The sequence below is a fragment of the Desmodus rotundus genome, chromosome 7 (assembly GCF_022682495.2).
Source record: "Desmodus rotundus isolate HL8 chromosome 7, HLdesRot8A.1, whole genome shotgun sequence".
NCBI lineage: Eukaryota > Metazoa > Chordata > Mammalia > Chiroptera > Phyllostomidae > Desmodus > Desmodus rotundus.
The window spans coordinates 24607556-24632857 of record NC_071393.1 but is presented as its reverse complement, the minus strand read 5'-3'; the positions used below and the strand labels follow the sequence as shown (position 1 = coordinate 24632857).

Below are 25302 nucleotides of genomic sequence, written 5' to 3'. Positions count from 1 at the left end.
CAGTCAGGGCAGCTCCACCTTATGCCCTGTGGAACCTGCCTGGTGGACAGCTCTTCGACTTCCTGCCACATCCCCGACAGGCCTCCGTCGAGTGTGTGCAAGGAACTCTGCTAGAAAACCTCCAGTTCAGGTTCCTAGTACACCTCGTTTTATGTGGTGGATAGACGAGGTCTGTCCGGGAAAAGCACAGTCATTGTTAACATAATGAGAACAGTTTGTGCGACATCGATGTAACCTGGCAGCCAGGGAGTGGACTGGAACGGCTGGCACGAACAGTGATGACACTGTACTGGTCAGTGGGGGCGGCAGATGCCGCTGAGTGAGCATGTGTACTGTGTGGCCGTCACATTTAAAATGACTGAGTAGAGCAATGAATCAACATCATTCCTCTGTGGAAACTAGTTGGATGATTCAGAAGGCCGCAGCCATGGGCAACTGGTGATTGGCAGCTTTATCACGACAACACGCCTGCTCACCCATCATGTCTCATGCAGAGTTTTTTGGAGAAACATCGAATCACCCAGGTGGCTCAGTCCCTCTACAGCCCAGATTTGCGGTTTCTGGCTTCTCCCAAAACTAAAATCACCTTTGAGAGGGAAGAGATTCCAGACCATCAGTGAGATTTAGGAAAATACAACGGGGCAGCTGATGGCCATTGGGAGAACTGTGTGAGGTCCCAAGGTGCCTACTTTGAAGGGGACTGACGTGTCATTGTCCTATGTACAGTGTTTCTTGTATCTTGGTATCTTCAATAAATTCCTCTATTTTTCTTAGTATGTGGCTGGATACTTGCTGGACAGAGCTCATTACATCGAAGAGTAATTTACCATTTGAATTTTTAAAAGCCAGCTAACATGTTAAAGGTATTAAAGAAACTTGGTCTTTATATAAGAACATTTTATATAAAATGTTCTTGGTGTAGATGAATGATAGAAATTAAGAATGTAAAGAATAGTCATCTTTTTTGTGAGGTTTTTTTTCCTGTTATTGAGTATTGCTGTTTCTAAGGTTCATCTGTTCCTTCACTTGATTATTCAATGATGTATTCGTTTTCTGGGGCTGCCATAACCACAGACTATGGACTGTATGACTTGACAGAAATTAGTTTCTTGATGCAGATCCATCCCGGCCCTCGGCGGGATCCGTGTGTTGTGGCTGCAGTGGACAAATACACGCGGACCACCGAGTCCTGTGGAGAAAAAGGGACGGCATGGCCACTCTCCCAAGAGGAGAGTGCCTAGACCCTTGCCTTGACAGGCTTTTATTGCTTTTCTGGGCCCATTACATTGAGGATGATCCTCATTTACTGTGCTGTAGGTGGTTACAGAAAACAAAGGAGAGGGTGTTGCTAATTACTTAAAAGAGGAAGGATATTTGCAAATGTAAAGGGGAAAGTGGTTAAGCTGGTTACACTTGTCCTTGGAAGATTTAGCATAGATTTTAGGAAGTTACTTTAAAGATATGCAGTAAACGTTTGCTGCCTCAATTCAGGGTGAGGGAGTTTTAGCAAAAAGCAAGTTGCAAAGCGGCTTAGGTACAATGCAGGCCTGATTCCCCACGAGAGTACCTATCCATGGGTGTGGGTCCTGTGTGCTGGACCTCACTCCCCACTGGGCTTTCTGAGTGGAAGCTGGGCCCACGCCACACAGAATGGTCTCCTATACTTTTCTTAGCGTTCTGGAGGCTGGAAGTGCAAGATCAGGGTGTTGCCAGGGTTGGTCTCTTCTGAACCCTCTCTGCTTGGCTTGCAGGTGGCCACTGTTATTACTGTGACCTCACATGCTTTTCTCTCTGTGCACATTCTCAAAGTCTTCGTCCCTGTGTCCTAATGTCTTCTGATGAAGACACCAGTCAGATGAGAATAGGCACAACTATATGACCTTACTTAACCTTAATGGCCTCTTCGAAGGCCCTGTCTTCAAGTGCATTTTGTGATACTGGGGATTAGGGCTTCACAGTATGAATAGGTTTCAACCAGTCCTGGATGGCTAGGTAGTTGGGGTCACCTTTAGGGCTGGCTTGAAGGCTGTCCAGGGACTGTCTCCCACAGACTTGATAAACAGCAGGGCCCTCCCAGAGCCAGGCTGGCCCTGGGCCAAGGGCAAGCAGAGCCTAGGGACCTTGGCCATGACTGCTGAGAGCTTGAGGAAGCTCTCAAGAGGAAGAAGCACTCTTGGGAATGTCTGCTCCACGGGTGCTCTGCCCCTGCTGTCCTCAGGCATGGAGGGAGGGGCCTGGGCAGCATTTGAGAAGGTGCCCCCTTGATCTCACAGTCTGGAATCAGGCCTTCATTTCATTCATGGCAGAAGGCCCTCTGGGCATTGGGCACTGTGCCCCTGGGGCAGGACAAAGGGACGAGCAGTCCTCTCAGGTAAGTGGGAAGTTCAGAGCCCAGAAGGCTCCCCTGTAAGGTCTGGGAGGGGTTCCTGGAGGAGGTGACTTTGGAATGCAGAGTATGTGTGTGTCTTCCGAGGAGAGGATGTCCACATGACCTGGGTGGACTGGCCAGACAGGGAATAGCTGTGGCTCTGGTCACACAGGTGGACTCTGTAACCTGGGCTTTGTGAGTAGATGATGACGGAGGAAGCACAGAGGCAGGAAGCCTGTCTTACCTAAGGGTGGAGGAGGAGACGAGGGCTTGGATTGGCCAGTGGGCTTCCTGGGGATCAAGACCTTTCACAGCAGACCACTCTTAAGACAGAGTGAGCGGGAGCAAGGATGTGGGCCACTGCTCCCCAGGATCGAGGCCCACTCTGAGGTGTGATGCTCTGCCCACTGCTGGAAGGCTTGCTGGCCCAGTGCCCCCCTGCAGGTCTGCTCCCCTTGCTGTGTTTCGACATTTTACAGGGATTCACCTTTTTCTCGTCTTGGTCACGAGCTCGCTTATTGTCTCCTCTCTGGCCTGCTCTCAGGGCGTGCCTCGGCGCAGGCTTCACTGTGGAAGCCTTTCCTTTGTGTTGCTGGGAACTGACGCTGTGCCGTTGCTGGGTGGTGACTTTGTTTTATTTTATTATTATTATTTAAAAAATAATAATAGACCTTAGATTTTAGTACAGCTTTACAGAGTAATTGAGTAGATAACAGAATTTCACATAATGTTCCCCCAACACATACACAGTTTCTCCTGTCATTAACATATAACTTAATGAATTATAATTGATTGAGTAGAATTGGCGAGATGCTCATGTTTGTCGACTAGCAGCTGATTTGCAGAGTTCACCTACAGCACAGGGTAAGCGCCGTGTCTAGGAGTGGTCTGAGGAACACCAGAGCCAGAATCATAAGGATAAAAATAGTATCAGGTTTGCATCCTACTCCACAATGATTGAAATGATTTGGGGGCTTGCTTTTTGTTATAATTAATGAACCGTTATTCCTACATTACTAGTAACTATAGCCCGTTATTTACATTAAAGTTCATCTTTGTGATGGATAGTTCTGAGGCTTCAACAAATGCATAATAACGCGTGTCCATCATTACGGGTTCATACAGACTAGTTTCACTGCCCAAAAAGCCCGTGCTCCACTGATTTACCCCGCTCTCCTCCCAGCCCTGAACCTACTGATCACTTACCGTCTGCATAGTTTTGCCTCTCCTAAAACATCATGTCGTTGGAATCCTACCGTAGGCAGCCTTTCCACACTTAGCAATATGCATTTAAGGTTCCTTCATGTCTTTCTATGGTTTGATAGTCCCTTTTTAATCACTGGTGAAATCAGTTTAATCATTGTTATGGATGTGCCAGAGTTTATTTTTCCATTCACTTATTAAAGAACGTCTTGGTTTCTTACAGTTTTCGTCATTTATGAGTAACGCTGCTATAAATGCAAACACCCATGTGCAGGGTTTTGTGTGGATATTATTGCAGCTTTTTTAGGTAAATACCAAGGAGCCCCACTGATGTATCATAAGGGAAGCCTTTTTTTGGCTTTGTAAGAAACCAAACTGTCTTTCAAAGTGGTTATACCATTTTGCATTTCTACCAGCGTTGACGTTGATGCTACCCTGCATTCTCACCAGTGTTTGGTAGTTCTTAGGTTTTGGTTTGGTTTGTTTGTTTTGGATTTTAGCTGTTCTAATAGCTGAGTAGTGATATTGCATTGTTGTCTGAATTTACAAATAACGTCGGTCCAAGGAAAAGCATTTACAAATACTAAGGGTGCTATATACTGTTATCTTTATACTTCCATTACCAATAATTCTTTCTATTCTCCCTTGGCCAGATTCTCAAACTTTAGTGTATTTAAGAATTACCAGGGGAACGTGTTAAAGTACGGAATCCCAGGACCTGATGCCCCAAATTCTGTTTCAGTGGTTGTGGGATAGGATGAGACTGCGTTTTTATACACGTGATTCTGGTCTGGGTGTCCCTCAGGGCACTCTTCCAGAAACGCCGCCTGCTGTGTGCTACAGGTAAACTCTGAGTCAGGTGCTGGCTGATACAGATGAGCACTTGCCAAGTTCTACTCTGTGTTGTTTTAGCCTGAACCATAATTCAGCTGTGTGAACAGAAGGATTAGTTCATCCCTGTGTTTAAATTATACCACGGCTCTGTTTCTTTTCTTAAGCTTCTGGGAGTAGGAAGTGTTACATTATATTAACTGTAGTCATTTTAAATGCTGAAATCTGTTCTTTATTTTTTGTCTCCTAAAGAGTATTGAATCTTTTGCTTTCTGCGGTGTTTCATCATATAATGTACTTTGGCCAGAAAATACTATTCGCTCTTTAAATCTTTTTAAAACTAAAGGGCATCAGCTTTTGTGCCCGACTGTAGACTTTCGTTGGGAAGGTGGAGTGAGGGGCGGGAAAGCCTTTTCTTAGGTGAAAGGTATCGCACAGGTACAAAATGCCGATCCTCTTTGAGAATGACTTGTTTGTCTAGTGCACTGGTTCTCAGAGTTCTATGTGGGAGCCACAGGCATGAGAAGGAGCTGAGACGGGTGTTAAAACTAGATATCACTAATCAGCACCCCGGGGGATGGGAGCAGGAATCTGAATTCTATCAAGTTCCTCAGGTTAGCAAGAGCCAAGTGTGAGAACCACTGACTAGCCTCCCATCGTTTATCATGTACACAGGCAAAACAAGAAACTAAACAGTTCGCAAGTGTTTTCCCCCCAGAAAATTTTCCTTAAAACGCACTTGGGATGTTAATGTCACGGGTGAAATGCCACGTAGAGATTGGCAGGATTTTGTGCAGCTCACTCTCTTGGTTCTCCATGGGAGGGTCAAGATCAGCTGTTTTATTTTTCAGGTACCACAGATTGTTACGTAAGTGTTTTGGGCATGAGTATCAAAGAAGCAACGCTTGGGCAGTAAGAATTTTCTCACTTCCTTCCATATAACTTACTTTCTGAAAAGTAGTCTCTGTGGAAGATGGAAGGTACTTGGAAACCCGCCCGTTGTAGTAGTTTAGCGGAAGAAGGCAGTGTACCTGATCAGCTCTATAAAGACCACCATCTTTATGAATGGGACCCAGAACTGCACATTTTTATTGCTCACAATTAAATACAGCAAACCGTCTCCCATCTGCTGCATTCGTAGGAAATCATGTATTGTAAATTTTCACCTGCAGTGTTACATACTTTCAAGGAAGAGGAAATATTCAATATGTGATACTACACATAGGAGTAATTGGTAGCATTTCCTGAGCGTGCAGTTCTCAGTGTTTTAATCTCAAATTCTCACAACTCTGAGAAAGGTACCATTACTATCTCTGTTTTACTGATGAGGAAACCAAAGCAGAAGGAGATTGACAACTAGCGCATTGGTATTCTGCTGTCTGGTGTCAGAGCTTAGAAACCTAGGAACTCTGGCCAAAGAACAGGTCACAGAAGTAATTTAATAAACCATTAACTTCCTTGTCTACTTGGCTTCTACTTGTCTGCTTGTGAGAGTCATGGATTTCTACAGTGGAGAAGATGACAGTGAATCCTCTGGGCCTACACTGTCATCTTGAAATCACAGAATTCTAGACAGAAAGGAGTTGAGATAAATTGTTCTGACTTACAAAGCCAGTGAGCGATGGTATAACCAGGACCAGAACACAAGGTGGGTAAGTTTCAGTTTTGTGTTTTCCCCCTTGGATCACAAAAATATGTAAATTGTCTTAAATTATTTTCTGTACTTCTTGTTGCTGTTTTTATTTTTCTTATTAGTGTGGTAAGCAGCTGCCATTGATGTTTAGAGATAAATTTGTTCCTTGATAGCTTTTTGTTATTTTGTAACATTAGAATATGTCCTACCAAATGCTGCTTAACATTCAGTTTCATAAAAAAAATTGACTAACTGGCTCTGAGCAATAGTTCTTAACCTCATCAATTTTTATAACTCCTTAATATGCTAAATGTTTTGCAAACTCTTTAAGATTCTGAAGTGAACTTACAAATGATATGAGTTTACAAATGAAATAACTACCCATAAACACAGTTTCAAAAAAGTCAGTATAGTTTTTCACATAATATAAAGGAAAAAAAAGAAAAGACATTTATGAACTTAAAGTACACAGTATTTCCTTCAAATATAAATACTTGGGACAACTATGTGAGGATCTTGTTACTTTAAATGTAGTCCACAGTAGAGCAGCATTGATGTGAGTTGGAAAATATAAGAAGACCCATTTATAGTAGCATCAAAATATGAACTACTTAGGGATATATCTGAAAAAAGATATGAAAAATCTGTGTACTAAAAACTACCAGACATTTCTGAGACAAGTCAACGATTATCCAAGTAAATGGGGAGATATATCCTATTTATGGATTGCGTGTCTTTATATTGCTAAGGTGTCATTTCTTCCTAAATTGATCTCAGTCAAAATCTCCGCAAGCTTCTTTTGTAGCAATTGATAAACAGATTAAACAATATGTATGGAAATACAAAGGACCTTGAGTAGAACAGCCAGACAGACCTAAAAAAGAAAAACAGAGTCGGAGAACTAACACCAATTGAAGAATCACTGTAAAGCTGCGATATCAAGAGTGTGCTACCAGTGGACAGACAGAAAGTGGAGCAGAACGTAGAGCCCAGATATAAACCCGTGCTCGTACAACTGGTTTTCAGCAGGGGTCCCACGTCATCTCTGTGAAGAAACCTCGGTCTGTTTTACAAATGGTGTGGGAACAATTGGATATCCATGTGCCTTCAGAGAAACTTTGATTTGTTTCTTTTCCCATCTGCAGAAATTAACTCAAAATGGATCGTCTACCCAAATAGAAAGCTTAAACTATAAAGCATCTAAAAGAAAAATAGGGGAAACCTTTTGTGACTTTGGGTTCGGCAAAGACTTCTTAGAGGCAACATCAAAAGAATGATTCATAAGATAATAAATTGAATTTCACCAAAATTTAAAACTTCCGCTCTGTCTTTCTGAAGAAAGACATTACTAATAGGAGAATAAAAAGGCAGGCCAGAGACTGGAAAACATATTTGCAATGATTGTATCTCATAGTATTCATAACATATAAAGAAACCTCAAAACTCACATACTCTTATACTCATATACTCTTTTTTTGTACTATAGGCTTTTACTAATTCTTTTCTAGTCTGTGTTTGTACATTTCTAAGGTGGTCTTCTGCTTCTTGTCTTCCTTCCTTCTATCCTGAAAGGTATACATAGCTATTAGCATTTTCTTAATTCTTCTAGTCCCCATGCTCCTCAGAATTTACCACTTTCATTTCGTTCAGAAGAAACTTCAAACCCCTTGTCATGATACGTAAGACCATGCATGATCTCTAACCTCGCTACTACTTTTCCAGTCTTACTTTCTGCTGCTCTGTTTTATAAACTCAGTGTTCCAGACAAACTTACCTTTCCTTTCCTCCCCATTTCACAGGCTTCTCTTACCATCTACCTGTCCTCCACTTACAATGCCTCCTCTATCCTCTTCTTGCTCCTTCCAAGGAGGAAAGGTAAGGCAAAGTAATTAAAATTTTAAAGCAGGTGTAATTTTGTCTTATTTAATATTCATCGAGCTAACTGGGAACAGAAATTTAATCTCATTTGTTAGTTCTTTGCTATTTCATAAGTGATTCCACTCAATACTCATTCTCAGTATTATTCCTTCGGCCCCTCAAGTTCCTGCGTCACCCATTTCCCGCTGTCACTGGCCTTCTGATCCAGCTTGGATTCTAGGACCTTCATTACTACATTCTCCTATCACAAATACATCCTTTGCCCTTGGTTTCTTCTCGTGCATGAAGTGGTCTCTGTTCGGCCTCATGCAAAGAATGGATACTTCTTTACTCCTCTTATGGTACTTTACTCTCATCAATATTTGATTTATCTTTTTCTGACATGTTCTTCTCTTGATAGACATGACACAGCACTCTAAGTTCCTCCTATCTTCTCAGTCTTCTTTTACACCTCGTCCTCCTCGACTAGACCTGGAAGTTTGGGTTGGACTACCTTCTCATTCTTCCCTCTTTGTCCTAGACTTCCGTAGTCACTTCTCAGCTTAGAATACCATATATATGCTCAAATTCCAGACTTGTGTCCTGATCCCTGACCTGGTTTCTGAGTCTCAAACCTGTATATCCTACTGCAAGAATAATGTTTTTAAAAGTGGAAATTGGGGAGCTGGCATTTAAAGTTTAGTAGAAGTATAAATCAGGCAGAGAAACCAGAAGTAATGTGGTATTTTGGGGGGAGTTGGTGGGGGAGTGAGGAGAGGGAGGGATATAAATAGAAATATCCTTAAAAAACCCAATGCAAGAATGATTGGGCCACAAGTAAATGGAACCAGAAACTGGGAAGTAAGGAATTTAGGGAATTTGCTTCCACTTTTTTGCTTCATAGCAGCTGCTGCTTCTTTATCTCATCCTCTTCTTTCCTTTTTAAAAACAATATCTGCTAGTTATAACAGCTCAATAGAGATGATTAAAATTTCTAACTTGGTTCAAAACTTTAGGAGACAGTCATTAACTTGTGGTCCGATCAGCTGTGCTGGTGTTGGCAGGGGTGTGGGGGTCGGACTGGACAGAGACCTGAGAGGACTGGTTCCCTGAGAAGGTTTGGGGAGTGCAGGGAAATCATGGGCATTTCTAGGAGACAGACAGATTATGAACTTGTCTTGCTTTGAATCTTCTCAGTGATGTGATTTTCCTCCAGCAATACGGAGGCATGCGAGTAGGGAAGTATACTGACTCAGTTTGGGTTTGCTGGACCGGTTTCATAGAAGAGCAATACTGCAAGGAAATTAAGGGTACTGATTTTTTAAAAACTTCAAATTGGTCAATCCCAGAGTTCATATTGGGTATCAGAAAAAGGTATTGGAAGGTACCCTGGGGGGGGGCAGAATATTAGAAGGCAGGGGTTGCGATATCTCTGAATTGGAACTTCACTCATTATGGATGTGAACACTAGAGACCCCGGGGGGATAGGACGCTGTACACAGGAAATGAAGACATTGGAAACTCTGAAGCCACATAGTTTCAGCTGGTGAAAACTCGGTGATATATCCCTGGGAGTAAGAGTGGTCCTTCACTAAGCTTAATCGAAGGTTCACTAGTTACGAATAAACCATTAAATGGTTTATTCCATTTACCAATGATTTAAACCATTTAATGGTTTAAATAAATAAACCATTAAAATTGGACTTTCTTAAGTTAGTGGTGAACACATGTTGTGTTGAAATTCCTTAGATTTTGATTGGTTGTCCCTCAAGGAGACCATAGTTAGCTTCATCCTTCTGCAGTGATCCCTTCACATCCTCCCTGCTGCTAAAGCTCTTGTCTGTTTTATTGCAGTAACTCCATAGCTAACATTTCCTCTGAGTTGTACCAGAATACCTCACAGGACATTTATTTGTTTGTTTGTTTATTTATTTATTTATTGTTCAAGTACAGTTTTCTGCCTCTGCCCCCCACCCCGCAGGACATTCACTTTTGTAGCCAGACCTATTGTCTTTGTAGTGTGAGCGTATCCTCGAGGGAGAAGATCAGGAGAAGCAGATTGCAGTCTGTTCCTTTCACACCTGTCCTTATGCTCGGAAAGCCCTGTGCTTGTCAAGCTGCTGTAAACCTGTCTCCAGGGATGTTAGAGGTGGGGCCTGCACAGGACCTAGAGATAGGAGATTAGTGGTGAGCTGAACCAGCTGGGTAATTTTTAGGAATTTCGTGGGGCAGTTATTAAACCTAGCCGTGATTAAACATTAAAGCATCAATATTTATAGTTAAAATATTATTAAAAACAAAGGTAGTAAATACTTAAAACTTTAAAAAAATCCATGATTGTTATCTGTGCCCTGGAGGTTACTCCCGCCGTTGTACTGTGTGGGACTCTGCCCTCAGTTGTGTTACCCTGATAGCTTGAAAGCAGCCAAGGTGGAGGTATTGGCACTGTAAACAACTAGCAAAGTCTAGATCAAGGCCTTCCCTTCTGAAGAGCCCTCGTTAAACCTTTACCAGCTCCCCACAGGCTGTGATAGCATCTCTGGCTTCTCACTTTAACTCCAACACTTTGGGGGAAATTACCAAATTGAAGGCCCTCTTTCCTTCTAAGGTCATCCCTAACCTGTTCCAGCGCTCTCTTTATATAGTTCTTCTTCTATTACTATGTTTTTATTACCTACTTCTCCTCTCCCCGGTGACCCTAGATGCTGGTCTTTTCTCCCTCGTTCACCTTCCTAGACTTGAATCTCATTTTGACCCCTGCCAATTCCCCTCACTTTTCCCAGGCATACAAATTAGAGTTTTAGAAATTGCTGCTGCTTAAGCAAGAGTAATATATAAAACAGGATGACATAATTCATATATCATGTTGCCAGAGTTGCAGTTTCTTTTAATGTTTGCTATTTTGAGTTTACCAGAATTATTTACATTTTTTGGAATATTAGCTTAAAAAGTATCATCAAAAAGTATCAGTGTTTATTAACTATACTTTAGGGTTAATCCTTATGTATATATTCAATAGAAAATAGTTTCATTTTTGTATGGTGGCATTTTTCTTAGTCATATGCTTTATTTTTAAAATTAAATTTATTGAAGTAACATTGGCTACCGTATATCTGATCCCCTTTTACCTAGTTCGTTGTACCGCACCCCCCTTTCCCTCTGGTAATCACCATTTTGTTGTCTGTACCTGTGAGCTACTTTTCCTTTTATATTCCACATATGAGTTAAATCATGGTTTTTGTCCTTCTCTGACTTATTTTACTTAGCATGATACTGAGTGTATTTGATCCATCCATGTTGCAAATGGCAATATTTCATCTTTTTTATTTTTTATGGCTGAGAAGTATTCCATTATGTAACATGTCTCCTTTATCCGATCACCCATTGATGGGCACTTCGGTTGTTTCCATGTCCTTGGCAATTATAATTAATGTTGTAGTGAAGAAAGGGGGGTACATATATCTTCATGAATTAGGTTTTTTTTTTCAGGTAAATACCCAGAGTTGGAATTGCTGGGTCATATGATAATTCTATTCTTAACTTTGTAAGGAACCTCTGCGCTGTTTTACAGAGTGGCTGTGCCAATTTGCATTCCTACTAACAGCATAAAAGGGTTCCCTTTTCTCCACATCCTTTCTGGTACTTGTTATTTCTTGTGTTTTGTTTTGTTAATAATGGCCATTTTAACAGGTGTGAGCTGATTTCTCATTGTGGTTTTGATATGCCATTCCCTAATAACTACTGATGTTGACCATCTTTTTATATGTATGGTGGCCGTATGTATGTCTTCCTTAGAAAAATATCTTTTCAGATTCTCTGCCTATTTTTTAATTGGATTCTTTTTTGTTGTTTTTGAGGTGTACAAGTTCTTTACATATTTTGGATGTTAATCCCTTATCAGAAATATTGTTTGCAAATATCTTTTTCCATTAGGCTGGCTGCCTTTTTGTCTCCTTGATGGTTTTTAAACTTTTTTATGCACTTATTTTTTTAATCCTTACCCAAGGATATGTTCAGTGACTTTAGAGAGAGAGGAAGGGAAGGAAAAGGAGAGGGAGGAACATTGATCGGTTGCCTCCTGTATGCACCCGACCAGGGATTGAACCGGTGACATTTTGATGTGCGGTGACATTTTGATGTGCGGGACAGCAATCCAACTCACTAAGCCTCCCGCCAGGGCTCATTGACCGTTTCTTTTGCTGTGCAGAAGCTTTTTACTTCGATGTGGTCCCATTCATTTACTATTGCTTTTGTTTCCCTTGCTTAGGAGTCAAATTCACAAAAATACTTCTGAGACCAACGTACAGAAGCTAAAGTGCCTTTGTTTTCTTCTATGACTTTTATTGTTTCAGGTGTTGCGTTTAAATTTTTAATTCATTTGGGCATTTTTTTATGTGTGCTGTAAGACACTGGTCTAGTTTCATTCTTCTGAACGTGGCTGTTCAGTTTTCCCAGCCCCATTTATTGAAGCGACTTTGCTTTCTCCATTGCATATTTTTGTCTCCTTTCTCATAAATTACTTTTCCTTGTATGCATGGGCTTATTTCTGAACTCTCAATTCTGTTCCATTTGTCTATGTTTCCGTTTTTCTGCCAATGCCACACTGTTTTGATTACTATAGGTTTGTAGTATAGTTTCATTTTTCTTCTTTTTTTAATCTTCACCAGAGGAAATGTTTATTGATTTTTTTTTAAGAGACAGAGAAAAGGGGTGGGGTAGAGAGAGCCAGCCAGACAGACAGACAGAAGACATTGATGTGAGAGAGAAACATCAGTTGGTTGCCTACCATACTTGCCCTGGCCAGGATTGAACCCAGAACCTAGGCATGTGCCAGGACCAGGAATCAAACCCACAACCTTTGAGTGTATGGGATGATGCTCCAATGAACTGGCTAGGAATATAGTGCAGTTTGAAATCAGGGTCTGTGATAACTCCAGATTTTTTTCCCCCTCTGAATTGCTTTGGCAGTATGGGGTCTTTGGGAATTTCATACATATTTGAGAATTTTTGGTCTATTTCTGTGAAAAATGCCATTGGGATTTTGATAGGGATTGCATTGAATCTGTATATTCCATTAGGTAATATGGACATTTTAACAGTGTTTAGTCTTCCAGTCCATGAATTTGGAATATTTTTCCATTTTTTGTGTCTTTAATTTCTTTCAACAATGTCATTAGTTTTCAGTGTTTAGGTACTTCACCAAACATATTAAATTTATTCCTAGGTATTTTTTTCTTTTATTGTGATTGCAAATGGGGTTGTCTTCTCATATTTATATAGAAATGATTTATATAGAGCGGATTTTTGTATGTTTATTTGTATCCTGCAACTTTACTGTAATATCTTACTATTTCTAATATTGTTTGGGCGAGTCTGTAGGGCTTTATAATGTATAAAATCATGTGATCTGCAAATAGTGACATTTTTACTTCTTTTTCAGTTTAGATGCCTTTTATTTATTTAGTTCTTGCCTAGTTGCTCTGGCTAGTACTTCCAGTACTGCGTCGAGTGACAGTGCTGAGAGTGGGCATCCCTGTCCTGTTCCTCACCGTGTAGGGAGAGCGCTCAGTTTTTTACCGCCGCCTATGACGGTAGCTGAGGGTTTGTCCTGTGTGACTTTTATTATGTCGAGGTATGTTTCTTTTATACTCATGCAGAGTTTTCATTATAAATGGATGTTGTACCTTTTCAAGCGCTTTTAACGCATCTGTTGAGACGATCGTATGATTTTCATCTTCTGTTTTGTTACTGTGGCGTGTCATGTCTATTGATTGGCAGATGTGGAAACATCCTTGCGTCCTAGAATGAATCCCACTTGATCGTGGCATAGGATACGTTTAGTGTAGCGTTGTGTTCTGTTTGCTGGCATTCTGCTGAGGATTTCTTTTATCTGTGTTCATCAGAGATGCCGGCTTGTAAGTGTGTGTGTGCTGCCCTTGCCTGCTTTTATTGTCAGGGTAATCTTCGCTTTGTAAAGTGAATTAACAAGCATTCCCTCCTTTCAGTTTCTTGGGAGAGCTTGAGAAGCAAATATATTAAGTCTTTTTTGAATGTTTTGTACAATAGAATTCACCGGTTGAAGCCATCTGGTCCTGGACTTTTGTGTTTTAGGATGTTTTTGAATAGTGTTTTAATTTTGTTAACTAGTGTTCAGTCTACTCAGGTTTTCCGGTTCTTCATGGTTTAATCTAGAGAGGTTGTGTGCTTCTACGAATTTGTCCATTTCCTCTAGGTTTTTAATTTAGCGGCCTATAGCTTTTCATAGTATCCTTGTATAATCCTTTGTATTTCTATTGTATCATTTTAATTTGAACTCTTTATTTCTGATTTTATTTATTTGAGTCTTTTCTCTTTTTTTCCTTAGTGAATTTAGCTAGAGGTTTGTCATTTTTTTTATGTTTTCAAAGAACCACTTGTTGTTTTATGAATTTTTTTCTATTGTCTTTTTGTTTTCTTTCACTTTTTTTTCCACTCTGATTTTTATTATTTCTTCCTTCTACTAACTTTGAGCTTTCTTTGTTCTTTTTCTAGCTCTTTGAGGTGTAATATTAGGTTTTTTTATTAGTGTATTCCCTCTCAGTGCTGCTTTTTTTGCATCCCGGAAATTATAGTATGTCGTATTTTCATCTTCATTTGTGTATATGTATCTTTTGAGTTCTTCTTTTACTTGTTCTTTGACCCAATGGCTGTTCAGTAGCATGTCGTTTAATCTCCACATGTTTGTGATGTTTCCAGCTTCCTCTCTACAGTTGATTTCTAGTTCCATACCACTGTGGTTACACTAGGTGCTTGTTAGGATTTCAGTCTTCTTAAATTTACTGAGACTTGTTTTCCGTCCGAGCATATGGTCTGTCCTTGAGACTGTGCCATGCGCTCTTGAGATGAATGCGTCATGTTGTTTTGGATGGAAAGTTCTAATATAGCTACTAAGTCCATCTGCTCCATGTCATTTAAAACCAATATTTCCATTAGACTCTGTCTTCATGATCTATCCATTAATGTAAGTGGGGTATTGTTAATTCCTCCCTATAGGTCTGTTAATAATTGCTTTATACACTTTCATGCTCCTAGGTTGCATGCTTATATATTAATAAAATGCTTATCTTTTTGATGGATTGGCCTCTCTATCATTATAAAATGTCCATGTATGTCTCTTTATTTTTTGTCATGAAATCTGTTTTGTTTGACATAAATATAACTGCATCTTCTTTTCTCTGGATACCATTTGCTTGGAGTATCATCGTTCACCCCTTACAGTGAGCCTGTGTTTGGTTTTGTAGCAGAGATGAGTCTCCTGAAGGCAGCGTGTAGTTGGGTCTTGTTTTTTTAACCTATTCTGTGCCTTTTGGTTGGTGAATTCCGTCCATTCACATTTAGGGTGATTATTGACATATCAGGACTTACGACAGTCATTTTATCTTACTTAATCCCAGATTCAGATCTTTCAAACAAAACTGATAATTGTTCATAGCCCCTTTTTAGCTCATGGTAACTGGTTACGTCTTTATTATTTTAAGAACTACCATAGACTCTCGATCCAGAAATTGAAACAATAATGCAGCACATGAGCATGTGAAAATAACCCTGCACAGATGGAAATCGCACAGCTCAGAACCGCATGATGAATCATAGTCTCGGAAGACCGCTGCATTCTTCCCCAGAGCCTGTCGACACAGGCGTGTACAAAGTGATGTAGTTTTCATGTTTCAGCTTTAGCATCTGCAGCACGGCAGCTCGACTATATTCCTATCAAAGAAACATCTGTAAATATTGGTAAAGACGTCCTTCTTACTTCTGTTTCCAGGCTGTGTATCTCTGTAGTCATTCTTTTGGCTGCACTGTACAGTCTCGGGGGGATAGAGTGCTCAGTCTTTTCCTAGCATTCGACCTTCTTAGGGTTTGACCTATGCCTGAGTAACTCCACCGAGTGGTGTGTTTTTCAAAGCCAGATGCTGAGACTGGCTCTTTTTGTTCTCTCTTGCTTCCCCGCTTATCCACACACTGCTAGCTGTTTAACCACAGTAAGAACCCAGATTTTAAATGAGCAGCTATTTAACCCAGTTTATTTTAGTCTTGTCATTTTTCATGAAACCTGTGGAAGAATGAAGAGAAAATTTAAAAATATTTGAATGCGGCTTAGTGTAGGTTTTTAAAAAATGGTAGAGATGATAACAAATATAAAATTTGACAGGAGAGGTATTAACACAACTAGATTGAAACTTCAGCAGAGTATATTATTGAGTGGTAAAAATTACACCTACTACATGCATAGGTTGGTGTCAGATTAAATATTTTAATTGGTGTAAAAAAAGTGTGGGAAATTAAAAGCTAAAACTTAAAAAGCAGACTTAGATATTTAGCAATTAAACCACATAACTCTATATACGCGTAGCAACAGATTGTTTCATTATTTGTTTGTGTAGTTGGCATCCTCTGTGCTTTACAGTCTTGGAATAGTAGAGTCATTTGGGAGGGACCGTGGAGGACATTACTGGAATTGGATTGGCATTGTTCACACACTGGTCTGTTCTCTGGTTTAAAATCCTCTCTTTGCTGCTTTTCTTAGGTGGGGCTCTTCCCTGGACACTGTGTTGAGCTAATTAATCAGAAAGTTCCCCAGTCGGTGACCCACTCAGTGCCAAAACCAGGTGAGTGCTCTTCTTCGTCAGTGCGGTTGGTTATTTTATCAGCTGCTGAACTATGCAGATTTCCCCTTCTGCACGGTCACAGAGCTCGTTTTGCTGTTCTTTGTCTATTGATGTGATGTGCGTTCTTCGTTTTATGTGGCTTTGATATTGAGGTTTTTATTTCTCTATTGATCATTTCACAAAGGTTTACGTGCACTCAGAATTTTAGACAAGTTTATAGAACTATTTGCCCCATTAAGCTTTGTTATTATTTGTTTTTGCAATTATATTGTAGGAATATAGCTTATTAATGAATAAAATGATAAAAAATAGTTTTAAAGAGCTAACATGGAGATAGTATGATTAGCTGAAAATTAATAGATGAAGGGAATATTTTATTGGTGCTTTTGAATTTCAAGACTATTTTATATAGCATTTCTTATATAGTATATTTGCAGTGCTGTATAAATATGTAGAGTATTTTACAAATAATTAAAGCAGTGCTAAAGTTTTTCTTACTGGGATGACTTAATCTTGGCAAATACTACGGAGTATCTAGTCTGGAATTTTTAAATGTGATGCAAATTTTCAAAAGAAAATTAAAGAAGAGACTAAAAGGTTTTTGAGAGAATAAGCAGTACTCAAATTTGCTTTTCCTAATTTATATTCCCTCCGCTCTTCCCTGCCCTACCCCTAGCTCTCACCCCCAATAAAAGAAAAGGAAAAACATTTCTGGATCTCAGGATTTACTTGTACTGTTTACCTTAATGTATTTTCTAGTTTTAGGTTCTTTGTGTAAAATCAGAGGGGTGCAGTTTATTCTTTACTTATTTAATATTTTCCCAACTCTGCCTGTGAAGCCACTGAGGCATAATAGTTTTTAATTTTGATGAAGTTCAATTTATTTTTATTTTTTTGTCATTTATGCTTTTATATCTTACCTAAGATGGCTTTGCTTAACCCAAGGTCAAGATTTTCTCCTAAATATTCTTTTAAGAAGTTTATAGTTTTAGATCTTAAATTTTAACCTATGCTCCATTTTGAGTTAATTTTTGTTTATGGAGTAAGGTCCAATTCGTTGGCTATTCAGTCGTCCCAGCATTGTTTGTCGAAAAGATTACTGCTTCCCCATTGAATTGTCTCAACTCGCTTGTAGAAAGTCAGTTGACCGTAGACATAGGAAGTAACTTTTGGATTTTTAAGTCTGTTCCATTGACCTGTATGTCTGTTTTTATGCGGATACCACCATGTCTTGGTTACTACTGTTTTGTAGTAAAATTTGCAATTGGGAAGTCCTGCTTTATTCTTTTTCAGGATTAATTGGCTTTTCTGGTTCCCTTGCAATTCCATATGAATTTTAGAATCAACTTTTCAATTTTTACAAATACATGAGCTGAGATTCTGATAGGGATTGTACTGAATCTATATATCAATTTGGGAAATATTACCCTCTCATCATTATTTATTAAATTTTCCAATCCATGAACATGGGGAATTATTCCATTTATTTAGACCTTCTTTAATTTTGTTAAATATTTTGTTTTTTCAGAGTATAAAATTTGCATTTCTTTTGTTAAATTTATTTTTTATTCTTTTCTTTTGTCATGCTATTAAAATGGAATTTTTAAAATTCAATTTCTTATTCACTGCAAGTATATAGAAATACAATTTTATATGTTAATTTCATATTCTGAAACGTTGTTGAAATGTTTATTCTGTAATGTTTAGTGGATTCCTTGGGATATTCTGTTTACAAGATCATGTTACCTATGAATAGAGATATTTTTACTTTTTCCCTAACAATCTGGATTTTTTTTTTCATTTTCTTGCCCAATTGCTTTAGCAAGAACCTCTAGTACGATGTTGAATAGAAGTTTTAAGAATTGGCATCCTTGCCTTGTTTCTGACCTTAGAAGGAAGCACCCTGGTCACTAACGCGAGTTAGCTGTGGGGTTTTTGCAGCTGCCCTTTAGCAGGTTGAGGAGGTTCCCTTCAATTCTTAGTTTGTTGAGTGGTTTCCTCATAAAAAGTGTGTTGAATTCAAATACCTTTGATCTGTGAGATGATCGTGACTATTTGTGATCAGTACTTTGAAGTTACTAAAATTTAACACCAAAATTTATTGTGATTCCTTTTGCATTATTTTTATAAATTTCTGCTGTAAGAGTTTAACTTTTATGAGTTATTAAGCCTCATCTTTGATAATTTTGCCTTAGATATACTGTAAATTGAGGTTTTTTTAAAAATAGCTTAATATTGGTATTAAACTGTGTCAGTCAAACACTTTCTCATGTTTTGGATGAGAAAGTGACATTTCTAATTGTGATAACCTCCAGAAGCTTTTGAAACTTCAGAAAGTTAATCAGTTATTGATATTTCTGGGAAATAGGTTTCTGTTGATAGACTCATGTGGCATTATTAATTCCAAATTAGTAATGACATAGAATGACAGCACCCCTTCAAAAGCTAATTATTTTATTTTTTGTGAGCAGCATTGCAGGACTGTCATAGGCAAATGTGCATTCTTAATAGGGTTTGGAAAGGAGGATGTGAATTCTATCAGCCTGAGGCTTGTTTCACACGTTAAAACTGTCTTTGCCCACAGTATAAGCAACTTGAATGTTCTATTTATTTTTAACATTGCCATCTGCCACTGTTAGATGCCAAATCTGAAAGACGCAGCTATAGTTTCAGACTGAAGTTTAAATCTCCCTATATTATTACACAACAAGGGCAATAGGAGAAAAAATTCTCTTTGGACTTCTTAATGTTCTCCATTTGTTCAATTATTTGTGTATGTAAAATTGAAATTAATGAGTCATCTTGTCCTGCTTGGAGTTTACTGAGCAGTTGGGTGTTTTTATTGATTTCTTTCTTTAAGTTTTTAATGTCCTCGACTGTTATCTCTTCAGTTACTCCTTTTGCACAGCTCTCTGCTCCTCCTTGCCTTACACATCAGTCACATTCTTTGACATTGTCTCACACATCCTCTTTCCAGTTTGGATACTTTCCAGTGACCTCTCTCAAAGCTCACTGACTCTTTCCTCTGTGTAGGCATCTCTTAAGTCTATCTAATAAGTTCTTAAATTCTCATATGTTTTATTTTTAGGATCAACTTTGGGTCTTTGTTTATAGTTTCCAAGGTGGAATTCTCCATCTTCTGATAGTAGTTACCTTTTCCTCTATAAAGTAAGCAAGAGAGGGGTGGAAAAGGGAGGGAGAGAGGGAGGACTGTGGGGAGAAATGACGAAGAAAGAAAAATAAATTATGAAATAAAAAGGTGAAGAGAGAAGAAAAGCAACGCTTACTCTTGAGGCGTAAGTTCTAAAAATGAAGGACTACAGAATTTAGACAAACCTTCCCTTTGAGAAGAGTTAGGCAATTTGGATAGAAATGAAAATATCTCTTTGAAGCATTTGAGAATTAATAAGGCAGTAAACAGGTAAGGCTAAGCAGAAGAAGGAAATCCGGTGGGCGTGGCCCCAGTAGGTGGAGACATTATTCCCCTGGTGTATCTGCTGGTGGAGTAGAGAAAGTCACAGTGCTGGGGGGGAAACTGCCCTTCAGAATCCAGTAGGGCAGAGTCACTGATAAATGCCCCACGTTTTGAGTTGGAATTTTTGTGGAAATTGACAGTTGATTCTAAAATTTATATGGAACTGCAGATCCAAAAATACTAAAGACAACTTTGAAGAACAGAAAAAGTGGGAAACTTACTATAATAGATAATCAATACTTGCTGTAAAAAACTTTACGAATTAAGATGCTGGTATTGATGCAGGACGGACACATAGCTCAGTGGGACAGAACTGTGGATATACCGACCCTTGACTGGTGATAAGAGGGGCATTGTAGAGCATTGTCCAGAAGGCAGCCAATTCAAACAGCGGTGTTGGGTGACCTGGGCAGATTACATATCTGGTCCCTATTTAACCCCATGGACAAAACCCTTTCCAGGAGAATTATAGATCCATATGTGGAAGAGAAAACAAAACTTCTAAAAGATAACTCAGTAGAATACCCTCACGACATATTTTCATGGTCTTAGTTGAGACACAAAGCAGTAATCGTAATTGAAACGCTTAATAATTAAAATGAAAGTGCAGGGCACTGTCATATCACACTGTTACGACAAAGAAGAAGGCAAATCGCAAAGTGAAAACGAGTCTGCGGTGCACACATCTGAGAAAAGTCAGGCAGCTGGACTGGAAAGAAGCACACAAGATAGCAACAGATAAAACGGTATTTTAATTGATTGAAAATTTGAACAGGTGCTTCACAGCAAATATCCAAAATGCTCAGTGAGCATGTGATAAGATGTTCACCATGATTAGTCTTTAGGGAAATGCAAATTAAAACCTTATTGACCCAATACACACCCACTAGAATGGTTGAAATTTAAGAGTAACAATACCAAAAGTCGATAAGGATATACATCAGTGGGAATCCTCATACTGCTACTGGAAGCATAATAAAGGACAGTCATTCTTTATACACTCTTACGTAGACACAGGACGTTCCCAGCAACCTTCTTCCTAATTCCTAAAAGCCAGAAAACGAGAAAAACTGAAAGGCATATCCATATGAAGTGCGTACATAAAGGCATGTCCTCTCAGTGGCTTTCTCTGCACCAGTAGGAATGGAATGGGCTACGGCTCTATGTAACAACATGGGTGAATCTCACAAAAACAAATGCTGCTAAAAGAAGCCTGATGTACACGCACACTTACATTGTTAAAGTCCATATGAACAGGAAGTTCACAATCAATGGAGTTGGTATTAGAAGTTAGGATAGCAATGACCTTCTGAGAGGAGAGAGGCGCAGATGACTGGGATGGTTAGGTGAGAGGATTCCCAAGGGGCTGGTAGTGTTCTGTCTGTTGATCCAGGTGGTAACTATATGGAAAGATGATGTCGAGCATCTTTCCATCTGCTAATTGGCCTTTCGTATTTCTCCTTTGGAGATATGCCTGTTCAAGTCCTTTGTCGTTTTTCGATTGGTCCTTTGTATTTTTAAAATACCCCTCCCATCCAGATGAATATCCTTTCCAGTATTGCTTTAATATATAAACGTTGGAAATCATATTTTCAAATAGATTTGATGCTTCCATACTGTGAAATACTCTGTAGCTGTCCGAAAGAAGTAGAGGCATATGTGCTAATCTAGGGCATTCTTTTTCTGTGGGGTATTTTTAAATGAAAAAGCAAATTACAGAACAGTATAATTCCATTGTAAATTCATAGAAGAGAATCTGGAAGGACACCTACCTAGCTGAAAAAAATAGGATTGTGGAGGTAGCAAGAGACATTTCATTTTTGCTCCATGTGCTTTGGTATTAAGCCTTTAATATGATCATGTATTACTGTATGGGATACGAAAACAGGTCGTAGTCACCCCTTTACTCCATCCTGTCCAAATAGGGAGTTTCCAAGAGTCCTCCTTAATGCACCCACCCCGTAAAACATACTTTTGACAATAGATTTAATGTGGATATTTTGTTTAATTGACATACCTGTGTCAGAAGCAGCACAGTTGAAAGGACAAAGAGCAAGGCTGTACCCTTGAGCTTTAATCCCTGTGCCAGGTGGTTACTGCCTGTGTGTGGTCATTCTGTCTCCTCTGATTTCCAGTTTCCTTATCTGAAAAGTGAGGCGAGACTCTTTAGAACATTAGGGATAAGGCACTTAAAGCCCCTGGGTACTTAATAAATGTCAGCTGTTAATTTATTTTTGCTTTATGTGTATTTCCTATGTTATGTCATTGAAAGTTCACCGGGAACCAGATCTGTTTAGTTTACGTAGCTACTTAGTCAGTACATTGTGGTTGGCATAACCTATTTACCAGTTCCTCCAGGTACACCACAGGAACAGTGAATTACAGGAGGGTTCCGGGATCGTGGTGGGAAAGGAGCCTCTCTGGACTGTTGCTCTCACAGAGTTCGTATCACAAGTTTTTGTGTTTTTTGATGACAGCTGAATTTTTTGGTGAGCAGACAGAAGTAGCTGGAACTCTCATTTTGTTGTGTTCTTTTAGGGAACTGATCCTTTAATACCTAGCTTTTGTATTGTGTTACTTGCAATTTTGCTTAATTATAGTGTTTTAACCTCTGTTTTCATTTGTTTGCTTCTGGATTGTTTCTGGGTGTGTGTGTGTCCAGTACTTGCTTTTCTGTAATCATATTTCTTTACATGTCACTTTAGTACGAAGTGGCTAAACACCCTATAAAATAGGTCGAGGTTTTCACTTATCCTACGTGGAATGTTTTGTTGAATAATCTCCCCATTGAACATATGCTTACTTGTATTCTGGAGGCTAACACTTTAAGAATCAGACTATCATCAGCATCCTAGGAGGCAGTGCTGGAAGACTGGAAGGAGGACCAGAGTGCTAGAGGGCCTTGGGGAATCTCCTCTCTCAATATATTGCAAGGCAAAGCTCCAGATACTATTTTCTCCCTTTGCATCAGGCAAAAACACTTAGAAAATTTATAATTCCACATATTTGCAAAGTGCTTTAGGGTTTATGATACTTGAATTTATATTGTTTAAATTGGAATTTGAATCTTGATATGTTGCTAGCTCCCCATCACAATCCTTTTGTAACCAGTGGAGCAGCAGCGGAAAGGTGAAACAGTGTGCCTGAGGTTTCACAGCCAGGGCTTGCTGCAATCTGACATCCGATAGTAATCACAGCCAGCACTTACGTGGGCACACTGTGTGCTGGGCACTGTACCAAGTACCGGGCAAAGATTAACTCCTTTGTGATTAATTAACTCAAAACCCAGGATTCTTCCCACTATACAACATTGAATAAAGATAAAGTTTATTGTTCTTTCTCTCAAAGCAAATATTTAATATATTTTGCTTTTATTGCAACAGGAGTAAATAAAGGTGTATTTGGGTTTCCACAGGCCTTTATGAACAGAACAGAACAGAAATTAGGGGGAAAGTGCTCGTAGGAACCTTTTTAATTTGCTGATTTGTGTCAGCCATCATCTTTGTGTTGCCTCTCTAATTCAAAAATATCTTTCACTCTGTCTTCATTATATATAAAACGCAACTCCAAACTGTTTTATACGGCCCTTTAGCTGCTCTCTCTCCTCCTCCTCTCTCCTATGCTGGTCTTTCCCCCTTTGCACTCTGCTGGGCTCTGACTACTTCCCTGGTCTCCGAACACACTGTGAACTTCCATAGCTTTCCTCTGCTCCTCCTGGTCCCGTGGACTGCATGCCCTCCTCCCTTGCCGCCCAGGGGAAATCCTTCTTGTGTTTCAAAACTCAGGACATGATCTCCTTTGTAGGTGAACGTTCCCCGCTCCCGTCTCTCCCTACCCTGTCTTCTGTGTACCCCAGTCGAATCTCCCACAAGTGACAAGTTTGTCTCCCTCATCTTGATCTTCCCAGAAGGTTGTGTGCACAGTGGATGCGTAATGATGCCTGTTGCATTACTCTATCTCAATAGTAACTACTAAAATAATTTTTTAGAATACAACTTTTAGTCAGAGCCTGACTTTGGAAAATAAAGGACTACGTTTCAGCCGATAGCAGGTATTGTTTATTATCACTCATTTGGAAATAGTGTATGGCAATGAATTTGATACTCTTTTGTTTTGCTTGTGGGCAGATAATCTATTTTATAATGATTTGTATCCTTTGTACATAATGCTTACTCCAAGACAGTTGACTGATAAGCATGGGTGGTTCCCACTATAGTTATCAAGAATGTTTCTTAAACTCCCAGGCATCCTTTTGCCATTGCTAGGAGTAGGTCCCTAATCAGTCTCCTCCTTGCCCTAAATAAAGCAACTTTTCCACCCAAAATGGAGACGAATACTGGAATCATTTCCAGTATTCATTTATTCATTGATTAGAATTGTATTGAGTGCATACTATGTATTAGGGCTAAAGCAGTCAACATAACAGGCAGAAATATTGTCATTTTGGAGTTTGTGTTCAAGTGCGATGAGAGGGAGAGGAACAGGGCAGACAGGTGAAGTATGTAGTGTGATAGATGGAGCTGGGAGAACTATGAGCCCTGGAGGGGGCTTCAGGGGACAGGGGTGCCGGTGTGCGGTTCACGTGCGGTTACAGTTAAAAGCGAGTGGAGTGGTCAGGGAAGGGTTTATCAGAAGGTTCTTTCTGAGCAAGAATTGGAGATGAGGAAGGGAGATGGACACATACCTGGGCGAGAGCTTTCCAGAGAGGGAACTGCCAGTGAAGGATAGTTGTTGCCAGCAGAAGTCAGGCCTTACACGAGATCGTGAGAAAAGCATTTCACGGACACACGCACGGGAGATTGTGGTGTGACAAGGTTTATTCAGGGAGAAGTCTGCCCCTTTGTTTCGTCTCTGTCTACCCACCATGGAAAAGTCCAACTGTGTTCTCAGCAAGGACACATTTCATATTGAGGCTTAGACCTTTGGACCCCACGTGGTCTGCTGGGGGCCCCACACAGCGGCTTGACCCACATGGTTGCAGGTGTTCCTGGTGAGAGAGGGAACGTATGAACAAATGGGGCAAGTCCTGGTCACGGAGCAGAGAGAGAGCATCTTTGTTCCCTTGGAGTTATAACCAGGTGCTTTTTCAAAATAACCAATCAACTTGCCAAGCTTCTGTGGGCTTCTGATAGCTCCACCCCCTAGTTAGACTGACAGGCCTCTATGTCCAAGCACCTTCCCCTGTGCTCCCCAACAATTTAGTACCGGGGAGGGAAGAGTGTTAATCCCCTTGGCAGAGAACTGCCGGAATCCCCTGCAGTATGTGAAGCTGTAGCTTCCTGGCTAA

General features: G+C 39.8%; 1 protein-coding gene and 1 long non-coding RNA gene across 7 annotated transcripts in view; one reads left to right on the top strand and one right to left on the bottom strand.

The window, feature by feature from the left end:
• ARHGAP32 (Rho GTPase activating protein 32) overlaps positions 1-25302 on the top strand; it is a 260668-nt gene that overhangs the window by 173004 nt on the left and 62362 nt on the right. For all 5 annotated transcript variants that reach the window (XM_053927526.2, XM_053927524.2, XM_053927525.2 and 2 more), the window contains one exon: positions 16459-16540. In XM_053927526.2, the coding sequence (XP_053783501.1) occupies positions 16459-16540 (82 nt within the window). The remainder of the gene's footprint in view (positions 1-16458; positions 16541-25302) is intronic.
• LOC123479450 (uncharacterized) lies at positions 6215-24862 on the bottom strand. Of its 2 annotated transcripts, none has more exons than XR_006655065.2 (3): positions 24700-24862; positions 22033-22159; positions 6215-6909 (listed from the first exon to the last, which is right to left on the bottom strand). It is a non-coding gene; the product is annotated as an uncharacterized lncRNA (long non-coding RNA). The 2 variants fall into 2 exon arrangements; XR_011651420.1 differs by lacking the exon at positions 6215-6909 and adding an exon at positions 20807-21061.